This window comes from Nerophis lumbriciformis, linkage group LG20, assembly GCF_033978685.3.
Source record: "Nerophis lumbriciformis linkage group LG20, RoL_Nlum_v2.1, whole genome shotgun sequence".
Lineage (NCBI taxonomy): Eukaryota > Metazoa > Chordata > Actinopteri > Syngnathiformes > Syngnathidae > Nerophis > Nerophis lumbriciformis.
In genome coordinates this window covers 36,904,560-36,927,500 of record NC_084567.2, presented here as the reverse complement: position 1 = coordinate 36,927,500, position 22,941 = coordinate 36,904,560, and the positions used below count along the sequence as shown (strand labels likewise).

The following is a 22,941-nucleotide window of genomic DNA, read 5'->3' as shown; positions in this document are numbered from 1 at the left end:
CCGACAGTTTAAGAAACAACATTTCTCAATGAATTCTTCCGAGGAATTTAGGGATTTCACCATCTACGCTCTGTAATATCATCAAAAGGTTCAGAGAATCTGGAGAAATCACTGCACGAAAGCTATGATATTACAGACCTTTCGATCCCACATCAAAAAGCGACATCAGTGTGTAAAGGATATCACCACATGGGCTCAGGAACTTGTCAGAAAACCACTCTCAGTAGCGACAGTTGGTCGCTACATCTGCAAGTGCAAGTTAAAACTCTACTATGCAAAGCGGAAGCCATTTATCAACAACACCCAGAAACGCCGCCGGCTTCGCTGGGGCCCGAGCTCATCTAAGATGAACTGATGCAAAGTGGAAAAGTGTTCTGCGGTCTGACGAGTCCACATTTCAAATTGTTTTTGGAAACTGTGGACCACAGGCGGTACTGCATCAAAAAGCGACATCAGAGTGTAAAGGATATCACCACATGGGCTCAGGAACACATCAGAAAACCATTGTCAGTATACTACAGTTTGTCGCTACGTCTGTAAGTGCAAGTTAAAACGCTACTATGTAAAGCCAAAGCCTTTTATCAACAACACCCAGAAACGCCGCCGGCTTCGCTGGGGCCCGAGCTCATCTAAGATGGACTGATGCAAAGTGGAAAAGTGTTCTGCGGTCTGACGAGTCCACATTTCAAATTGTTTTTGGAAACTGTGGACCACAGGCGGTACTGCATCAAAAAGCGACATCAGTGTGTAAAGGATATCACCACATGGGCTCAGGAACACATCAGAAAACCATTGTCAGTATACTACAGTTTGTCGCTACGTCTGTAAGTGCAAGTTAAAACGCTACTATGTAAAGCCAAAGCCTTTTATCAACAACACCCAGAAACGCCACCGGCTTCGCTGGGGCCCGAGCTCATCTAAGATGGACTGATGCAAAGTGGAAAAGTGTTCTGCGGTCTGACGAGTCCACATTTCAAATTGTTTTTGGAAACTGTGGACCACAGGCGGTACTGCATCAAAAAGCGACATCAGTGTGTAAAGGATATCACCACATGGGCTCAGGAACACATCAGAAAACCATTGTCAGTATACTACAGTTTGTCGCTACGTCTGTAAGTGCAAGTTAAAACGCTACTATGTAAAGCCAAAGCCTTTTATCAACAACACCCAGAAACGCCGCCGGCTTCGCTGGGGCCCGAGCTCATCTAAGATGGACTGATGCAAAGTGGAAAAGTGTTCTGCGGTCTGACGAGTCCACATTTCAAATTGTTTTTGGAAACTGTGGACCAAAGAAGAAAAGAACCATCTAGACTGTTATAGACGCAAAGTTGAAAAGCCAGCATCTGTGATGGTATGGGGGTGTATTAGTGCCCAAGACATGGGTAACTTACACATCTGTGAAGGCGCCATTAATGCTGAAAGGTACATACAGGTTTTGGAGCAACATATGTTGCCATTCAGGCAATGTTATCATGGACGCCCCTGCTTATTTCAGCGAGACAATGCCAAGCCATGTGTTACAACAGCGTGGCTTCATAGTAAAAGAGTGCGGGTACTAGACTGGCCTGCCTGTAGTCCAGCCTAAAATACCACAACAGAGACCCTGGACTGTTGAACAACTTAAGCTGTACATCAAGCAAGAATGGGAAAGAATTCCACCTGAAAAGCTTCAAAAATGTGTCTCCTCAGTTCCCAAATGTTTACTGAGTGTTGTTAAAAGGAAAGGCCATGCAACACAGTGGTAAAAATGCCAACTTTTTTTGCAATGTGTTGCTGCCATTAAATTCTAAGTTAATTTTTTTTTCACGTTTTTCAATTCGCACATTAAATATCTTGTCTTTGCAGTCTATTCAATTGAATATAGGTTGAAAAGGATTAGCAAATCATTGTATTCTGTTTTTGTTTACCATTTACACAACGTGCCAACTTCACTGGTTTTGGTTTTGGTTTTGGAATCATTGCAAAAATAATAAGAATAATTTAATTAGCTAATTTGTTCAAAAAAGAGCTGACTTCTGTTAACATGGCATTAAATAGGAGACAATAATGTGTTTTTGACTATTATTTAGGGGTGCACAAAAAAAAAAAAAAACACATCCAAACCGCAATTGTTAATCATTTACAATTCTAAATTGTTTTAAAACAATCGATTAGGAAAAAAAACTACTTTTTGAGAACACTCATTTTAAGCCGTGACGATCACAAAAAGGGCCCACAAAACTTCTTCACCACAAGTTGCTTCAACACTAGAGACCATTGAAGGCTTCTGAACTCCATTACACACCAATGCAATGCGGGAATACTTTCAATGACTTCTCCCCTTCTTTATCAAAGCAATGTGTTTGTCATGTGGTGCTTCATTACAAACAGCTGGCCACTTTTATGCACAAAACCACTTATAAACATATAAATAATCTCCGGGTTGTCACCGCATTGCCGAGCAGTCTGCGTGACACACAACAGCCTCGGCTGCAACACAAACACAAACCAATGAGGATCTTTTCTTGTGCACACTGACTGCTTACACTGCAAAAAGTGAAATCTAAGTAAGATGAAATACCTCAAATAAGGGTGATATTTGAGTATTTTCTGTCTGATAAGATAATTCTTCTCACTAAGCAGATTTTATGTTAGAGTGTTTTACTTGTTTTAAGGGTTTTGGTCCTAAATGATCTCAGTAAGATATTACAGCTTGTTGCTGAGATTTGATGACCTATATTGAGTAAAACATGCTTGAAACTAGAATATCAACTGTTGCAAAGCTGTGTCATCAACACTCACAAGTATAAAAATACTTTTTTAAAGTCATAATTTCTTATGTCAAGCATGAAAAACAAAAAAATCATGATTTTGACACAATTGTGTCTCATAATTAAAACAGATGACAGCCAAATGGACTATACGTACTCATATAGTAGTACAGTTGGCACAGTACAGCAAACTGACAGTTAATATTTAAACATTTAACATTGCAAAAAGAACAGAAATAGTTCATGCACATTCAGATTAATTCTTCAAAATTACAATTATACAAAGATATGCGCACTAATTGACTGAAAGAGCACGCACTTGACGCGATGATGTCATGTTATCAATGGAAAAATGCATTTTTAGACAATATGATTTACCTGAGCGGCTAGGAGACCCCGAGAGTAACAAGCGGTTGCCTTGTTGCCTTTCCATTAAGAACAATAAATTAGTTTTTAGTATAAGTTTGCTGGTTTCAAGAAATGTAATGCCGAGCGCATATCATTATGTCAAGATAATGGCACTAGCATTTATTTAATTTAAGAATATTTGTCAACATATTGAGCAAAAAGGTCTCATTTTTCTACCAAGAAAAGTGCACTTGTTATTAGTGAGAATATACTTATTTTAAGGTATTTTTGGGTTCATTGAGGTTAGCTAATTTTACTTGTTTTGGAAAGTCTTGACAAGCCGAATTTTCTTGTTCTATTGGCAGATAATTTTGCTTAGTTCAAGTAAAATACCCCTAAATTTTGTATTATTTTTTCTTGTTTTTGAACACTGACTTTTTGCAGTTTAAAGCCACGGCGAAACAGGTCCGTCATCTGATTGGGCCGTTTGAAGAGAGACAGGAAATGTTTTATGTGCTCAGCAGACACCGAGACCCAATGCGGCGAAGGTTGGAGAAACCACGTCCCTGCATAGGTTTAGTCTTTTTGCAGGAATTATGTCAAAAGTTTGATTTGCACACTGCAAAAACTGAAATCTAAGTAAGATGAAATACCTCAAATAAGGGTGATATTTGCTTATTTTCTGTCTGATAAGATAATTCTTCTCACTAAGCAGATTTTATGTTAGAGTGTTTTACTTGTTTTAAGGGTTTTGGTCCTAAATGATCTCAGTAAGATATTACAGCTTGTTGCTGAGATTTGATGACCTATATTGAGTAAAACATGCTTGAAACTAGAATATCAACTGTTGCAAAGCTGTGTCATCAACACTCACAAGTATAAAACTACTTTTTTAAAGTCATAATTTCTTACTCCAAGCATGAAATAAAAAATCATGACTTTGACACAATTGTGTCTCATAATTAAAACAGATGACAGCCAAATGGACTTTGCTGTTTTATTTCCAATGAAACAATATAAAGTAGGTACTCATATAGTAGAACAGTTGGCACAGTACAGTAAACTGACAGTTAATATTTAAATATTTAACATTTCAAACAATTTTGAACAGAAATAGTTCATGCACATTCAGATTAATTCTTCAAAATTACAATTATACAAAGATATGCGCACTAATTGACTGAAAGAGCACGCACTTGACGCGATGATGTCATGTTATCGATGGAAAAATGCATTTTTAGACAATATGATTTGCCTGAGCGGCTAGGAGACCCCGAGAGTAACAAGCGGTTGCCTTGTTGCCTTTCCTTTAAGAACAATAAATTCGTTTTTAGTATAAGTTTGCTGGTTTCAAGAAATGTAATGCCGAGCGCATATCATTATGTCAAGATAATGGCACTAGCATTTATTTAATTTAAGAATATTTTTCAACATATTGAGCAAAAAAGGTCTCTTTTTTTTTCTACCAAGAAAAGTGCACTTAGTGAGAATATACTTATTTTAAGGTCTTTTTGGGTTCATTGAGGTTAGTTAATTTTACTTGTTTTGGAAAGTCTTGACAAGCCAAATTTTCTTGTTCTATTAGCAGATAATTTTGCTTAGTTCAAGTAAAATACCCCTCATTTTTGTGTTATTTTTTCTTGTTTTTGAACACTGACTTTTTGCAGTGTAAAGCCACGGCGAAACGGGTCCGTCATCTGATTGGGCCGTTCGAGGAGAGACGGGAAATGTTTTGTGCGCTCAGCAGACACCGAGAATTGATGCTGCGAAGGTCGGAGAAACCACGTCCCTGCATAGGTTTAGTCTTTTTGCAGGAATTATGTCAAAAGTTTGGTTTGCACACTGCAAAAACTGAAATCTAAGTAAGATTAAATACCTCAAATAAGGGTGATATTTGCTTATTTTCTGTCTGATAAGATAATTCTTCTCACTAAGCAGATTTTATGTTAGAGTGTTTTACTTGTTTTAAGTGTTTTGGTCCTAAATGATCTCAGTAAGATATTACAGCTTGTTGCTGAGATTTGATGACCTATATTGAGTAAAACATGCTTGAAACTAGAATATCAACTGTTGCAAAGCTGTGTCATCAACACTCACAAGTATAAAACCACTTTTTTTAAAGTAATCATTTCTTACTCCAAGCATGAAATAAAAAAATCATGACTTTGACACAATTGTGTCTCATAATTAAAACAGATGACAGCCAAATGGACTTTGCTGTTTTATTTTCAATGAAACAATAGAAAATACGTACTCATATAGTAGTACAGTTGGCACAGTACAGTAAACTGACAGTTAATATTTAAACATTTAACATTTTAAACAATTTTGAACAGAAATAGTTCATGCACATTCAGATTAATTCTTCAAAATTACAATTATACAAAGATATGCGCACTAATTGACTGAAAGAGCACGCACTTGACGCGATGATGTCATGTTATCCATGGAAAAATGCATTTTTAGACAATATGATATGATATGAAATGTTTAAATATTAACTGTCAGTTTACTGTACTGTGCCAACTGTACTACTATATGAGTACTTATTTTCTATTGTTTCATTGAAAATAAAACAGCAAAGTCCATTTGGCTGTCATCTGTTTTAATTATGAGACACAATTGTGTCAAAGTCATGATTTTTTATTTCATGCTTGAAATAAGAAATTATTACTTTAAAAAAGTAGTTTTATACTTGTGAGTGTTGATGACACAGTTTTGCAACAGTTGATATTCTAGTTTCAAGCATAATTTACTCAATATAGGTCATCAAATCTCAGCAACAAGCTGTAATATCTTACTGAGATCATTTAGGACCAAAACCCTTAAAACAAGTAAAACACTTTAACATAAAATCTGCTTAGTGAGAAGAATGATCTTATTAGACAGAAAATAATCAAATATCACCCTTATTTGAGATATTTAATCTTACTTAGATTTCAGTTTTTGCAGTGTGCAAACCAAACTTTTAACATAATTCCTGCAAAAAGACTAAACCTATGCAGGGACGTGGTTTCTCCAACCTTCGCCGAACCGGTCTCGGTGTCTGCTGAGCGCACAAAACATTTCCCGTCTCTCCTCGAACGGCCCAATCAGATGACGGACCCGTTTCGCCGTGGCTTTACACTGCAAAAAGTCAGTGTTCAAAAACAAGAAAAACTAACCCAAAAGTTAGGGGTATTTCATTTGAACTAAGCAAAATTATCTGCCAATAGAACAAGAAAATTTGGCTTGTCAAGACTTTCCAAAACAAGTAAAATTAGCTCACCTCAATGAACCCAAAAATACCTTAAAATAAGTATATTCTCACTAATAACAAGTGCACTTTTCTTGGTAGAAAAAAAAGAGACATTTTTTGCTCAATATGTTGAAAAATGTTCTTAAATGAAGTAAATGCTAGTGCCATTATCTTGACATAATGATATGCACTCGGCATTACATTTCTTGAAACCAGCAAACTTATACTAAAAACTAGTTTATTGTTCTTAATGGAAAGGCAACAAGGCAACCGCTTGTTACTCTCGGGGTCTCCTAGCCGCTCAGGCAAATCATATTGTCTAAAAATGCATTTTTTCCATGGATAACATGACATCATCGCACCAAGTGCGTGCTCTTTCAGTCAATTAGTGCGCATATATTTTATTTGGCCGGCCCCCCGGCCAAACATTTTTTTAATTGTAATTTTGAAGAATTTATCTGAATGTGCATGAACTATTTCTATTCAAAATTGTTTGAAATGTCACATTTTAAATGTTTAAATATTAACTGTCAGTTTACTGTACTGTGCCAACTGTACTACTATAAGAGTACCGTATTTTTCGGACTATAAGTCGCAGTTTTTTTCATAGTTTGGCCGGGGGTGCGACTTATACTCAGGAGCGACTTATGTGTGAAATTATTAACACATTACCCGTAAAATATCAAATAATATTATTTATCTCATTCACGTAAGAGACTAGACGTATAAGATTTCATGGGATTTAGCGATTAGGAGTGACAGATTGTTTGGTAAACGTATAGCATGTTCTATATGTTATAGTTATTTGAATGACTCTTACCATAATATGTTACGTTAACATACCAGTTGGTTATTTATGCCTCATATAACGTACACTTATTCAGCCTGTTGTTCACTATTCTTTATTTATTTTAAATTGCCTTTCAAATGTCTATTCTTGGTGTTGGCTTTTATCAAATAAATTTCCCCAAAAAATGAGACTTATACTCCAGTGCGACTTATATATGTTTTTTTTCCTTCTTTATTATGCATTTTCGGCCGGTGCGACTTATACTCCAAAAAATGCGGTACTTATTTTAAGGTATTTTTGGGTTCATTGAGGTTAGCTAATTTTAGTTGTTTTGGAAAGTCTTGACAAGCCAAATTTTCTTATTCTATTGGCAGATAATTTTGCTTATTTCAAATAAAATACCTCTAATTTTTGTATTATTTTTTCTTATTTTTGAACACTGACTTTTTGCAGTGTAAAGCCACGGCGAAACGGGTCCGTCATCTGATTGGGCCGTTCGAGGAGAGACGGGAAATGTTTTGTGCGCTCAGCAGACACCGAGACCCGATGCGGCGAAGGTTGGAGAAACCACGTCCCTGCATAGATTTAGTCTTTTTGCAGGAATTATGTCAAAAGTTTGGTTAATATAAAGCAGAGTTTGCAGAATGAACAGTTTCCATATTTTCCTATGGTCATGACGAGAAGGGGGTGTCAAAGGAGAAGAAGGAAAGGGGCCCCCCCTGCTTTAGAGGCTCTGCTGTCTGGCGGTGGAGGTCAGCCCACGGGTAAAATACTTGTCTCGGAGTCAGCGAGAGGTGAAGAGGGCTGAAATCATGTTAACTTTATCCGCGCTCCTCCTCCCCCTCTCTCCTGACTGCAAGAGTATAAATTCATATAATCCTGTTTTTTTTCTCCCGTGGATTCACTTAGCCTTTTGGGCAACCGGCGCCTTGTTCTGTAACTACCACCCTCGGGGCGTAGGGGGCGGCACATCAGCGAATGATAATAGTAGAGAAAAGGAGTCTTTCAGTGGCGAGTGGGAAGGCCAAGAAAAGGTCAAAGACGAGCCGTTTTTCCAGGAGTGAAGTCACTCTCGCAGGTACGCTCCCCGGTTAACACCCGTCACCGCCGTTCATCATCATCCCCCGCATATAAGGACATCTTTCACTCTGTGAATCTGTATTCGCCAGCGACGCTGCCGACCATAATAGGAGACGATGATGGATGCATTGGATGTGTGAAACAGCGTTCAACAGCAGCGAGTGTTAAAATTCACACCTCGCAGTCTGTGAGCGCCCCCAAACTCTCCTTGGTTTCATGTGCACTGGAGTCTTTGGTTACAGGTGAGCGCCAGGACAGTGCCACAGCTGAAGCATACCGTCATTTTCAGAGTATAAGTCATACTTGCCAACCTTGAGACCTCCGATTTCGGGAGGTGGGGGGTGGGGGCCTGGTCGGGGGTGGGGCGGGGCGTGGTTGAGGGCATGGTTAAGAGGGGAGGAGTATATTGACAGCTAGAACTCACCAAGTCAAGTATTTCATATATATATATATATATATATATATATATATATATATATATATATAGGCTATGCCGGATATTAGAGATGCGCGGATAGGCAATTATTTCATCCGCAACCGCATCAGAAAGTCGTCAACCATCCGCCATCCACCCGACCTAACATTTGATCAGAACCGCATCCGCCCGCACCCGCCCGTTGTTATATATCTAATATAGACGATGCAAGGCATTAGTGAGGTTATAAAGCTTTTGCCTGTTAAATAAAGGAGACTGATCCAATGCAGCACAGACATTCGCGTGCCACGCTGTCACGACCCAGACGCACACCAGTGCGCAATCATATGGGAGCCGCGCTGAGCGCACCTCCAAGCGCGTCTCGCTGCCGGCGACGGCCGGGTGTGGGCCCGACGCTCCAGCGCCATCCATTTTCAGGGCTAGTTGATTCGGCAGGTGGGTTGTTACACACTCCTTAGCGGGTTCCGACTTCCATGGCCACCGTCCCAGCTGCTGTCTATATCAACCAGGGTGAGCCCCACCCCTTTCGTGAGCGCACTGCGCGCGGAGTGACCCCTGTTACGCGCCCCCGGCAACAGGGGTGGCGGGCAGGTAAGCTGCTTACCTGCTGCGCGTGACGCCGGCCGCGGCGAAGGCGGACGAGGCGGAGTGTCGGTGCGGTGGGCGCGGTGGTGACCCTGGATGTGCGTCGGGCCCTTCTCGCGGATCGCCTCAGCTACGGCTCCCGGTGGGGCCCTCTCGGGGGAAGGGGCCTCGGTCCCGGACCCCGGCGAGGCGTCCCTTCTCCGCTCCGTAAAAGTGTCCATCTCTTTTTTTTTTTTTCTTCTGTTGTGGCATATGCAGCAGGTGCCTGCTCGTTTTTCGTATGTGGGTAACAACATTTAACTATGTATATATATTTCCGAATTGGTTTAACTGCCACCCGCCTGAATCTATTTAAAATCTAATTTTTTTTTATTTCAACCGCCCGATCCGACCCGACCCGACCCGACCCGCGGATAAAATCTAATTTTTTTTAATTTCATCCGCCCGATCCGCGGATAATCCGCGGACTCCGCGGTTGTGCCCGCAAACCGCGCATCTCTACTGGATATATATATATATAAATATATATATATATATATATATATATATATATATATATATATATATATATATATATAGATATCTACATCCTGAAAATATGCAAACAAACTGTGTTTAGATAATTGATACTTCAAACTTGCATAAATAAATATTAAGGAATATAACATAACTTGGCTTCTGAGAGTTTTAAAATGTAATGAATAAAATGCTAAAGTTGTTGATAAACAAGCAATTATTTTAATAATTAAATATGGTCATTTTAAATGAATTATTATGATAATTTAAAATCAATTATTTCAAATATGTTTATTTTAATGTATAATTCTATGGCTGGATGTAATAAGGAGTCACGAAAAAATACAAATAAAAATACAATTAATGTTGATGTTTTCAGCAAAATAAAGTAAAAATGTATTTATTTTATATTTTTTTAAATTAATAAATATATTTATTTTTAGGTAAGATAAACATAATAATACAATTTATCTCTAGTCTGGATGATTTAGTTCTTGTCACCCTGTTGTCCTCCCGTCATGAAAAAAGGCTGTCCTCACTCAGGTCCGCATGGAGCTGGAGGGGGCGTGGCTTCCAGCTCCGGCTGAAAATCGGGAGATTTTCGGGAGAATATTCGTCCCGGGAGGTTTTCGGGAGAGGCGCTGAATTTCGGGAGTCTCCCGGAAAATTCGGGAGGGTTGGCAAGTATGGTATAAGTCGCTCCGGAGTATAAGTCGCACCGGCCGAAAATGCATAATAAAGAAGGGAAAAAAGATATATAAGTCGCACTGGAGTATAAGTCGCATATTTTGGGGAAATTTATTTGATAAAATCCAACACCGAGAATAGACATTTGAAAGGGGGGGGGGGGGGGGGGTAAAATAGTGGTTAAAATGGTGGTTCCTCTCTTTAAGAAGGGGAACCGGAGGGTGTGCTCTAACTATCGTGGGATCACACTCCTCAGCCTTCCCGGTAAGGTCTATTCAGGTGTACTGGAGAGGAGGCTACGCCGGATGGTCGAACCTCGGATTCAAGAGGAACAGTGTGGTTTTCGTCCTGGTCGTGGAACTGTGGACCAGCTCTATACTCTCGGCAGGGTCCTTGAGGACTGTGAAGAGGACACAATGTAATCCATCTTCTTTGTTTTCATATCTCGACTCAACATAACATCACTCCTTCGGGACAAACGGTTGCATAAACTCCTTACAGAGTTTCCATATTCAGCAAAGTTCTTGGGGTCCAACAGCTGAAATCAATATTTGTATTGTTTGAAGCGGCAGAACCCAACTCTCAGCACAATGTGGCAACGAAAAAAACCCTGAATAAAACTGAGGTGAAGTAGAGGTTGCATGAAGAAATATCGTCTGATCGACTTTGATGGACACATGGTTGGACACGTCACAGACAATTACCGTATTTTCCGGACCACCAAATGTTGCATAGATTATGTTTTACAGACCATCTTCAAGCCGCTTTCTGACAGTCGCTTCAATATGTATACTGTATATTAGGGATGTCCGATAATGGCTTTTTGCCGATATCCGATATTGTCCAACTCTTTAATTACCGATACCAACCGATACAGATATCAACCGATATATACAGTCACATTATTACCGTATTTTCCGCACTATTAGCCGCACCTAAAAACCACAAATTTACTCAAAAGCTGACAGTGCGGCTTATAACCCGGTGCGCTTTATATATGGATTAATATTAAGATTCATTTTCATAAAGTTTCGGTCTCGCAACTACGGTAAACAGCCGCCATCTTTTTTCCCCGTAGAAGAGGAAGTGCTTCTTCTTCTACGCAAGCAACCGCCAAGGTAAGCACCCGCCCCCATAGAACAGGAAGCGCTTCTTCTTCTACTGTAAGCAACCACCCCCCCGGTAGAAGAAGCAGAAGCGCGCGGATATTACGTTTCATTTCCTTTGTGTGTTTACATCTGTAAAGACCACAAAATGGCTCCTACTAAGCGACAGGTTTCCGGTTCATGAAAAGACGCAATCTCTCCATCCGCACACGGACTACTATTTCACAGCAACTGCCTAAAGACTTTCAAGAAAAGCTGGCTACTTTCCGTGCATATTGTAAAAACAAAATAGCTGAAAAAAAGATCCGGCCAGAGAACATTATCAACATGGACGAGGTTCCACTGACTTTTGATATTCCTGTGAACCGCACTGTGGATACAACGGGAGCACGTACGGTGAATATTCGCACCACAGGGAATGAGAAGTCATCCTTCACTGTGGTTCTAGCTTGCCATGCTAATGGCCAGAAACTTCCACCCATGGTGATATTCAAAAGGAAGACCTTGCCAAAAGAGACCTTTCCAGCCGGCGTCATCATAAAAGCTAACTCGAAGGGATGGATGGATGAAGAAAAGATGAGCGAGTGGTTAAGGTAAGTTTACGCGAAGAGGCCGGGTGGCTTTTTTCACGCAGCTCCGTCCGTGTTGATATACGACTCCATGCGCGCCCACATCACGCTGGTTTTTAATATATTAATAAAGTTTGACTGACCTATCCGACTGTTTTTTTGACATTCCTTTAGCGCAGTTAGATGCGGCTTATAACACGGGGCGGCTTATAGGTGGACAAAGTTTTGAAATATGCCGTTCATTGAAGGCGCGGCTTTTAACCCAGGGCGGCTTATGGTGCGGAAAATACGGTATGCCTAATTTGGACAACCAGGTATAGTGAAGATAAGGTACTTTTAAAAAAATTAACAAAATAAAATAAGATAAATAAATTAAAAACATTTTCTTGAATAAAAAAGAAAGTAAAACAATATAAAAACAGTTACATAGAAACTAGTCATTAATGACAATTAGTAAAATTAACTGTTAAAGGTTAGTACTATTAGTGGACCAATCATGTGTGCTTACGGACTGTATCCCATGCAGACTGTATTGATATATATTGATATATAATGTAGGAACCAGAATATTAATAACAGAAAGAAACAACCCTTTTGTGTGAATGAGTGTAAATGGGGGACGGAGGTTTTTTGGGTTGGTGCACTAATTGTAAGTGTATCTTGTGTTTTTTATGTTGATTTAATAAAAAAAAAACAAAAAAAATAAAACGATACCGATAATAAAAAAATGATACCGATAATTTCCGGTATTACATTTTAACGCATTTATCGGCCGATAATATCGGCATGCCGATATTTCGGACATCTCTACTGTATATATATATATATATATATATATATATATATATATATATATATATATATATATATATATATATATATATATCCAATTATTTGCGCACTATTGACAAGTGATGGACTGAAAAACTTGACCACAGATAAAAACACTTTGATTACCGAAAACCACACTGGCCCAAACCGGATGTAAACCAAACGCACGCCAATGTTTGGAGCGTTGTCAGCATGTCTGTGATGTTGACGTAATTTTAATATATGCCAGATATACCTGCGGACAGCCATCTACAAAATGTGCAAATATCAAGAGGACAGTAGCGGCTGTCGCTATTCAATCTGTACTAGAAGACACAATCGGTCCAAGCATGCGCGAAGAGTACGTCACTTCCTGGACTTCCTGCATTTCTTTTTCTTTTTTAATGACAAGAGCCTTGTAGGGATGAGATAGCTTCTGTGTTTTTTTCCTGACCTAACGTATACATTTAAAAAACACTTTAAGACCAATGTCTTGGAAAAATATATCACTCTTGAATCAACACAGTAGTTAATACTATGATCAATGTTAATTAAAATACTAAATGTGGGATATAAATAATAATGGAAGTATAATTGTTTGTATATAGTATATAAATTGGTACAAAGGTTTAACACGCGTATAAGGATATTTCACATGCCTTTACTGTGTATATAATTGAACAGTGTTCATACTGTGTATAATGTGTATTTATAATATGTTGTACAAAAAACATTTCATAATTTTCGGAAGTTCATCTTGTACTTGACATTGTTTATAGGGTTAGGCGCTATAAGTGTTCAACTTCAGCCTAAACCCTTTCGGTCTGCAACATTTTCATTTTCAATCTATGAATGTACGACTGTTTGTTTATTTTGTTGACCATTGTATATATATATATATATATATATATATGTATATGTATATACACATATATGTATATGTATATACACATATATATATATATATATATATATATATATATATATATATATATATATATATATATACATACATATATATGTATATACATACATGCATATATATGTATGTATATATACATATACATATATATAAACAAATAAATATATATATATATATATATATATATATATATATATATATATATATATATATATATATATATATATATATATATATATATATATATATATATATACATACATATACACAGTGCCCTCCAAAAGTATTGGAACAGTGAGTCCAATTTGTTTATTTTTGTTGTAGACTGAAAACATTTGGGTTTGACATCAAAAGATAAATATGGGACAAGAGATCAACATTTTAGCTTTCATTTCCAGATATTTACATTTGGATCTGATACACAACTTAGAAGATAGCACCTTTTGTTTCAACCTACCCATTTTTCAGGAGAGCAAAATTATTGGAACATGTGACTGACAGGTGTGTTTTGTTGCCCCAGGTGTCTCCCAATTACATTGCTTATTCAAACAATAAATAGCACTGAATATCTGAGCTCAGTTTCAGATTGGGTAGGATAGGTTTTGCCTGTGCAGACTGCATTTAGAGGTGGAAGCGACATGAAAACCAGAGAGCTGTCTCTGGTTGAAAAAGAAGCAATTGTGAATCTGAGAGAAGATGGACAATCAATCAGAGCCATTGCACAAACATTGGCCATAGCCAGTACAACCATTTGGAATGTCCTGAAGAAGAAAGAAACCACTGGTGTACTAAGCAACAGACGTGGAACAGGTGGACCAAGGAAAACATCAGGAGTTGATGACAGAAACATTGTGAGAGCTATAAAGAACAACTGTTAGTGACATCAGCAACGACCTCCAGAGGGTAGGAGTGAAGGTATCACAATCTACTTCATGAACAGAAGTACAGAGACTACACCAGAAGATGCAAACCACTTATTAGCAAGAAGAACAGGAAGGCCAGGCTGGAATTTGTCAAAAGGTACAGAGATGAGCCTCAAAAATTCTGGGAAAAAGTTTTATGGGATCAAGTTCGCCGACGATACCACAGTGTCGGGCTCATCTCCAGGGGTGACGAGGCTGCCTACAGAGAGGAGGTCCTGAAGCTGACGGCCTGGTCTTCGGAGAACAACCTCGCTCTCAACACCAGCAAGACCAGAGAGATCATCGTCGACTTCAGGAGGAGCAGCACCGACCCTGCCCCCCTCTACATCAACGGCGAGCGTGTAGAGAGGGTCCACACCTTCAGGTACCTTGGAGTCCACATCTCTAATGACTTCTCCTGGACAGTCAACACCACATCAATCATCAAGAAGGCTCAGCAGCGGCTACACTTCCTTAGAGTCCTCGGGAAGTACAACCTGAAGCCTGACCTGCTGCTGACCTTCTACCGCTCGTCCATCGAGAGCCTGCTGACCTACTGTATTACGGTATGGTACGGCAGCTGCACTGCAGCAGACAGGGAGAGGCTGCAAAGAGTGGTCAAGACGGCTCAGAAGATCATCGGCCGCCCTCTCCCCTCTCTGACGGACATCTACACCTCCCGCTGCCTCAACAGAGCCAGTGCCATCATCAAGGACAGCACCCACCCTGGCTCTGACCTGTTCCACCTGCTGCCCTCTGGGAAGCGCTACAGGTGCATTAAAACCAAAACAAACAGGCTAAAGAACAGCTTCTTCCCCAGGGCCATAACCATCCTGAACGGACTGCCCCATTGTCCCTCATAACTGCCTTCTCTTCGGTGCAATAACCCATTCCACCAACCACCCTGTTTTTGTTTTTGTTTTTTTCATGTATATATTCATTTCACACCATATTCATTGCACTTCTACATTTTTTATATTTTTATATATTTGCACATTGTTTTTCTAGCATGCACACATCGCACTGTATGGAATGGCCTCAATCTCGTTACCTTGCGTAATGACAATAAAGCTGATTCTGATTCTGATTCTGATTCTGATTCTGAGACAAAGATGAACTTCTTTCAAAGTGATGGAAAGGCCAACGTTTGGGATGTCATCTTCATTGATGATGGCAGCAGCAAAATGAACTCATAAAGTCTACAGAAACACTTTGTCTGCTACTTTAAAGAAAAATACAACCAAACTGATTGGGAGATCCTTCATCATGCAGCAAGATAACGACCAAAACAACAAAGGAGTTGATCAGGGGCAAGAAGTGGAAGGTTTTAGACTGGCCAAGTCAGTCTCCAGACTTAAACCCAATAGAGCATGCATTTTACCTGCTGAAGAGGAGACTGAAGAGAGTAACCCCCCAAAACAAACAACAACTGAAAGAGGCTGCGGTGTTTGTGGACTTCAGCTCTGTCTCCAACACCATCCTCCCTGGACTGCTACGAGACAAGCTCTACCAGCTCAGGGTGCCCGACTCCCTCTGCAGTTGGATCAATGACTTCCTGACAGACCGAAGACAGCACGTGCGGCTGGGGAAGATTGTCTCGGACAGTCCAACCACAAACACTGGTACACCTCAGGGCTGTGTACTCTCCCCCTGGCTCTTCTCCCTGTACACAAACTGCTGCACCTCCAGTCACCAGTCCGTAAAACTGCTCAAGTTGGCGGATGGCGATGAGTCCGCCTACAGGAGAGAGGTGGACCGGCTGGCGTCCTGGTGCAGCCACAACAACCTGGAGCTGAACGCCCAGAAAACAGTGGAGATGATCATGGACTTCAGGAAAGTCACAGCCCCACCATCCCCCCTCACCCTGATTGACTCTCCCACCCCCGTCTCCATTGTGGACTCCTTCCGTTTTTTTGGGCACCACCATCACCCAGGACCTCAAGTGGGAGTCGACCATCAGCTCCCTCATCAAGAAGGCCCAGCAGAGGATGTACTTCCTGCGGCAGCTGAGGAAATTAAGGTGCCGACCGAGATGCTGGTGTAGTTTTACTCGAGTCCATCCTGACCTCCTCCATCACCGTGTGGTTCCCCGGCACCACAGTCCAGGATAAGCATTGCCTGCAGCGCATCGTACATGCTGCTGAGAAGGTGATAGGCTGCAAGCTCCCATCCCTCCAGGACCTGTTCTCCTCCAGGACCAGGAGGCGTGTGGTTCGGATCACAGCTGACTCTTCTCACCCTGGACACATACTATTCTCCCCTCTCTCCTCAGGCAGGGGACTACGGTCCATCCAGACCCACACCTCCCGCCACCTGAACAGTTTTTTCCCCTCGGCCATCAGGCACATGAACAATAACTCCTAACAGTAGCTCCCTAGAATTCCTTCTAAGTCTATAACAAGATCTGATAGCTCAGTTACAGCTCTTGTTATTACCAAATCTGTGTTATATGTGTTTTATGTTGCACCATTCCTAGTTTGTGAACCCGTTCTCAAACAATGGCAATAAAACCATTCTGATTCTGATTCCGGTGAAAGCCTGGAAAAGCATCACAAAAGAAGAATGCAACAGTTTGGTGATGTCAACGGCTCACAGGCTTGATGCACGTATTGAAAGCAAAAGATTTGCAACTAAATATTAAGTCTTATTCACTTTAATCTATTTTAAGTTTTTATGTTCCAATACCGATTCTGTTCATAACTTTTATGGACAGAATTTCTCGGCGCAGTCAAGGCGTTGAGGGGATCCGGTTTGGTGGCTGCAGGATTAGGTCTCTGCTTTTTGCAGATGATGTGGTCCTGATGGCCTCATCTGGCCAGGATCTTCAGCTCTCGCTGGATCGGTTCGCAGCCGAGTGTGAAGCGACTGGGATGAGAATCAGCACCTCCAAGTCCGAGTCCATGGTTCTCGCCCGGAAAAGGGTGGAGTGCCCATCTCCGGGTTGGGGAGGAGACCCTGCCCCAAGTGGAGGAGTTCAAGTACCTCGGAGTCTTGTTCACGAGTGAGGGAAGAGTGGATCGTGAGATCGACTCGGCATCTTCAGTAATGCTGACGCTGTATCGATCCGTTGTGGTGAAGAAGGAGCTGAGCCGGAAGGCAAAGCTCTCAATTTACCGGTCGATCTACGTTCCCATCCTCACCTATGGTCATGAGCTTTGGGTTATGACCGAAAGGACAAGATCACGGGTACAAGCGGCCGAAATGAGTTTCCTCCGCCGGGTGGCGGGGCTCTCCCTTAGAGATAGGGTGAGAAGCTCTGTCATCCGGGGGGAGCTCAAAGTAAAGCCGCTGCTCCTCCACATGGAGAGGAGCCAGATGAGGTGGTTCGGGCATCTGGTCAGGATGCCACCCGATCGCCTCCCTCGGGAGGTGTTTAGGGCACGTCCGACCGGTAGGAGGCCACGGGGAAGACCCAGGACACGTTGGGAAGACTAAGTCTCCCGGCTGGCCTGGGAACGCCTCGGGATCCCCCAGGAGGAGCTGGACGAAGTGGCTGGGGAGAGGGAAGTCTGGGCTTCCCTGCTTAGGCTGCTGCCCTCGCGACCCGACCTCGGATAAGCGGAAGAAGATGGATGGATGGATGGATGGATGTTCCAATACTTTTGCTCACCTAAAAATGTTGTGTTCCATTAGAAATAATGCTATCTTCTAAGTTGTGTGTATGATCCAGATGTAAATACCTTATAGTCTGAAAAACACGGTACTTTTTGACATTTGCATGCAATGAAGTGTTAGTAAGGAAACAAGGAAGTAAGAGTGACTATCCTCTACGGTATGTGCTGTACCTTCTCTCTTCATGCCCATGGCTAAACACTTTTGGTAGCGGCAGTACTGGCAGCGGTTCCTTTGGCGCTTGTCGATGACGCAGTCCTTGTTGTCTCGGCACGTGTAGGTGAGGTCTTTGCGCACCGTCCTTTTGAAGAAACCCTTGCAGCCCTCGCAGCTGTACACGCCGTAGTGTTTGCCTGAGGAGGAGGGAGACGGACACGTTCAGTTTGTTGACAAATAGTCGCAACATTTACTGCGCGGTCATTTGCAACGCCATCAAAAGGGAACAAACAAGAACAATCACATGAAAATGCCAAAATAAAAAGTAAGTTGAATAGGTTGCAGGTAAGGATTTGTTCTCTTGATAAACCCAACCTCACAGCTTTATTATTATGATAGATCAACTAAACAAATTCCGAAGCTCAGGCTGAGGCTTTGTTAGTCTGTCTACTGTAGGGGTGTCCTAACTTTTTCCACTGAAAAATTCAAGTATGTGTGGGCCATTTTTAGATTTTTCATTTTTTTAAACTAATACAAAATAGATATTTTAGACCTTTTTAAGCTTTAGCGCTCCCCTCAAGTTTAGTCTCAGTCATAAAAATGTTAAAAATAAGTAATATAAAATTCTATATCAACTTCAGGTCGTTCTGTTGCTATAAAGTAAACAACAAATAAATGTTTTATGCGCTTTTTGTCAGGGACAATCCTGTTTTTGTATGGCAAAGACACAAAATAAGTCTTATTTACCCCCCCAAAAAAATTAAAAGTGGAACATCTGAAGTGAAGAAAATGGAAATTTAAGTAGGTCAATAACTCATAACTCTATTTATTTTAAAACACTATTATTTTTTGAGCAATGACAGAAAATTACGAAAGTGACAAAATAAATACCACCAAAGTTCGTAAATCTGTAGATCAACTTTTGATCTATCCGACAATTATAATTTTTTAAATTATTTTTTTTAAAGTGTTTTTGTTTATTTGTTTTGTGGCCTTTTTGTTAAAAACATTTTTTTAAATTAATATGGTAAAACACAAATTATGTATTATACACCCCCCCCAAAAAATTTAAAGTGGAAAGAAAATGGAAATTTAAGTAAGTCAATAACTCATAACACTATTTATTTTAAAACACTATTATTTTTTGAGCAATGAAAGAAAACTACGAAAGTGACAAAATAAATACCACCAAAGTTCTCGGGGATCCAAAAGTGCCCAACTCATAAAAATGTAAAAAAATAAGTCATACATTTAAAAAAAAAAACTACTTTCAACACGTAAATCTTTAGATTAACTTTTGATCTATCTGAAAATTAAAATTTTTTATTATTTTAAAAACAATGTTTTTGTTTATTTGTTTTGTGCCCTTTTTGTTAAAAAAAACAAAAACTTTTTTTAATTTGGCAAAGACACGAATTATGTCTTATTTACCCCCCCAAAAAATTAAAAGTGGAACATCTGAAGTGAAAAAATAGGAAATTTAAGTAGGTCAATACCTCATAACACTATTTATTTTGAAACACTATTATTTTGAGAACGATGACAGAAAATTACGAAAGTGACAAAATAAATACCACCAAAGTTCTCGGGGATCCAAAAGTGCCCAACTCATAAAAGTGTAAAAAATAAATCATACATTAAAAAAAAAATACTTTCAACACGTAAATCTGTAGATCAACTTTTGATCTATCCGACAATTATCATTTTTTATTATTTTTTTAAATGTTTTTTTTATTTGTTTTGTGCCCTTTTTGTTAAGAAAAAAAAGATTTTTTTTAATATGGCAAAAACACAAAATATGTATTATTTAACCCCCCAAAAAATTCAAAGTGAAATATCTGAAGTGAAGAAAATGGAAATTTAAATAGGTCAATAACTTAAAACACCATTTATGTGTTGAGCAATGATAGAAAATTATGAAAGTGACAAAATAAATCCCACCAAAGTTCTCGAGGATACATACATACATTTAAAACAAAAATTATACTTTTAACGCTTAGATCTGAAAACAATTGTGTGTGTGGTACTTTAACTTTAACTTTAATTACAATTTTTTATTAATTTTTAAAAATGTGTTCGTTTTTTGTGCCCTTTTGGTCAAAAAATATATTTTTTAAATGGGAAAAACACAAAATATGCATAGTAGTCACATCAAGTGTAATACTTAATGGGAAGTAAGTTTGGTTCTGTTATGAATTTATTATGGGTCTACTGAAAATGTGACCAAATCTGCTGGGTCAAAAGTATAATCCCAGGAACACCATGCATACCGTCAAGCATGGTGGTGGTAGTATTATGCTCTGGGCCTGTTTTGCTGCCAATAGAACTGGTGCTTTTAAATGAGACAATGAAAAAGGAGGATTACCTCCAAATTCTTCAGGACAACCTAAAATCATCAGCCCGGAGGTTGACCTTGGGCGCAGTTGGGTGTTCCAACAGGACAATGACCCCAAACACACGTCAAAAGTGGTAAAGGAATGGCTAAATCAGGCTAGAATGAAGGTTTTGGAATGGTCTTCCCAAAGTGTGGACAATGCTGAAGAAACAAGTCCATGTCATAATACTACCACCACCATGCTTGACGGTAGGTGTGGTGTTCCTGGGATTAAAGGCCTCACCTTTTCTCCTCCAAACATAATGCTGGGTATTGTGGCCATATACCAGCTCCATATTTGTTTCATCTGACCACAGAACTTTCCCACCTATTGCCCCCTTGTGGTTCTGTGCCGTCACAACTCCCTCCTCCAACCATAAGAAAATCAACACATTTAGCTGAACTGCACCGATTTTGTCAAGAGGAGTGGTCAAAAATTCAAGCAGAAGCTTGTGGATGGCTACCAAAAGCGCCTTATTGCAGGTAAACTTGCCAAGGGACATGTAAGCAAATATTAACATTGCTGTATGTATACTTTTGACCCAGCACATTTTCAGTAGACCCATAATAAATTCATAAAAGAAGCAAACTTCATGAATGTTTTTTGTGACCAACAAGTATGTGCTCCAATCACATAAAATTATGTTCTTTACAAGTATATGTAAACTTTTGACCACGACTGTATACGACCCTCCCGTTCCATCCCCGTCCACGATGACACCGTAACGACGCGTGCGACTCACCTGAGGAACGGTCACCGCAGATGGCGCATATGTGCTTGGTGAGCGACAGGGCCGTGCCGGAGGGCTGGGCGGGCACTTTCATCACGCCGTTGAGACCCAGCGGGGGCTTAATGTCCTCGGTGCTGCTGACCGAGTTCATGGGAGAGTTCAGCTGGAACATCAACGTACACAAACACACACACAGACAGGTCACAAAGCAGCGCTGGCACGTCATTACAGACACCCATAGTGGAACTGCTGCAGCTGATGACCTTAAATATGCAACACACGTGTAGATTGAACTGCCATGTAGGCAATTTGATGCGTTCTATCTTCCGTCCTGTTCCTCTCTGCTTTAAAGCTAAGTGTTGCACAGCGGTGTCTCACACCATTCCACCCCAGGAACTCTTTTATGCACGCTATTGACAGGCTCCACAGGACCCCAAATGTACGACAATCATAGTTCCGGAAGACGGCGTACCGGTATAGGAGAACATAAAGTACAGTAGTACCTCGGTTTTTTTTTTGTAGGATATCTGTAGTTCTTTACTGATAAACACAGTTACACCACACGTCTCTTTGTTTTGTTTTTTATTGAGTCGGTGTTCAAAAACAAGAAAAAAAATATACAAAAATGAGGGGTATTTTACTTGAACTAAGCAAAATTATCTGCCAATAGAACAAGAAATTTTTCTTGTCAAGACTTTCCAAAACAAGTAAAATTAGCTAACTTCAATGAACCCCAAAAATACCTTAAAATAAGTATATTCTCACTAATAACAAGTGCACTTTTCTTGGTAGAAAAAAAAATTAGACCTTTTTGCTTGATATGTTGAAAATGATTCTTAAATGAAGTAAATGCTAGTGCCATTATCTTGACATAATGATATGCACTCGGCATTACATTTCTTGAAACCAGCAAACTTATACTAAAAACTAATTTATTGTTCTTAATGGAAAGGCAACAAGGCAACCGCTTGTTACTCTCGGGGTCTCCTAGCCGCTCAAGCAAATCATATTGTCTAAAAATGCATTTTTCCATCGATAACATGACATCATCACGTCAAATGCGTGCTGTTTCAGTCAATTAGTGCGCATATATACAGCCCGGCCAAAACCCTTTTTTATTGTAATTTTGAAGAATTCATCTGAATGTGCACACTGCAAAAAGTCAGTGTTGAAAAAAAAGAAAAAATAACACAAAAATGAGGGGTATTTTACTTGAACTAAGAAAAATTATCTGCCAATAGAACAAGAAAATTTGGCTGGTCAAGACTTTCCAAAACAAGTCAAATTAGCTAATTTCAATGAACCCAAAAATACCTTAAAATAAGTATA

The 22,941-nt window shown here is 39.9% G+C and overlaps 1 protein-coding gene across 2 annotated transcripts in view; it reads right to left on the bottom strand.

The window, feature by feature from the left end:
• The window catches only part of rxraa (retinoid X receptor, alpha a), a 363,104-nt gene that overhangs the window by 64,092 nt on the left and 276,071 nt on the right, over positions 1 to 22,941 (bottom strand). For both annotated transcript variants that reach the window (XM_061980862.2, XM_061980863.2), the window contains exons 4-5: positions 21,625 to 21,775; positions 18,525 to 18,704 (exon numbers count right to left, since the gene is read on the bottom strand). In XM_061980862.2, coding sequence (XP_061836846.2) covers positions 18,525 to 18,704; positions 21,625 to 21,775 — 331 coding nt within the window. The remainder of the gene's footprint in view (positions 1 to 18,524; positions 18,705 to 21,624; positions 21,776 to 22,941) is intronic.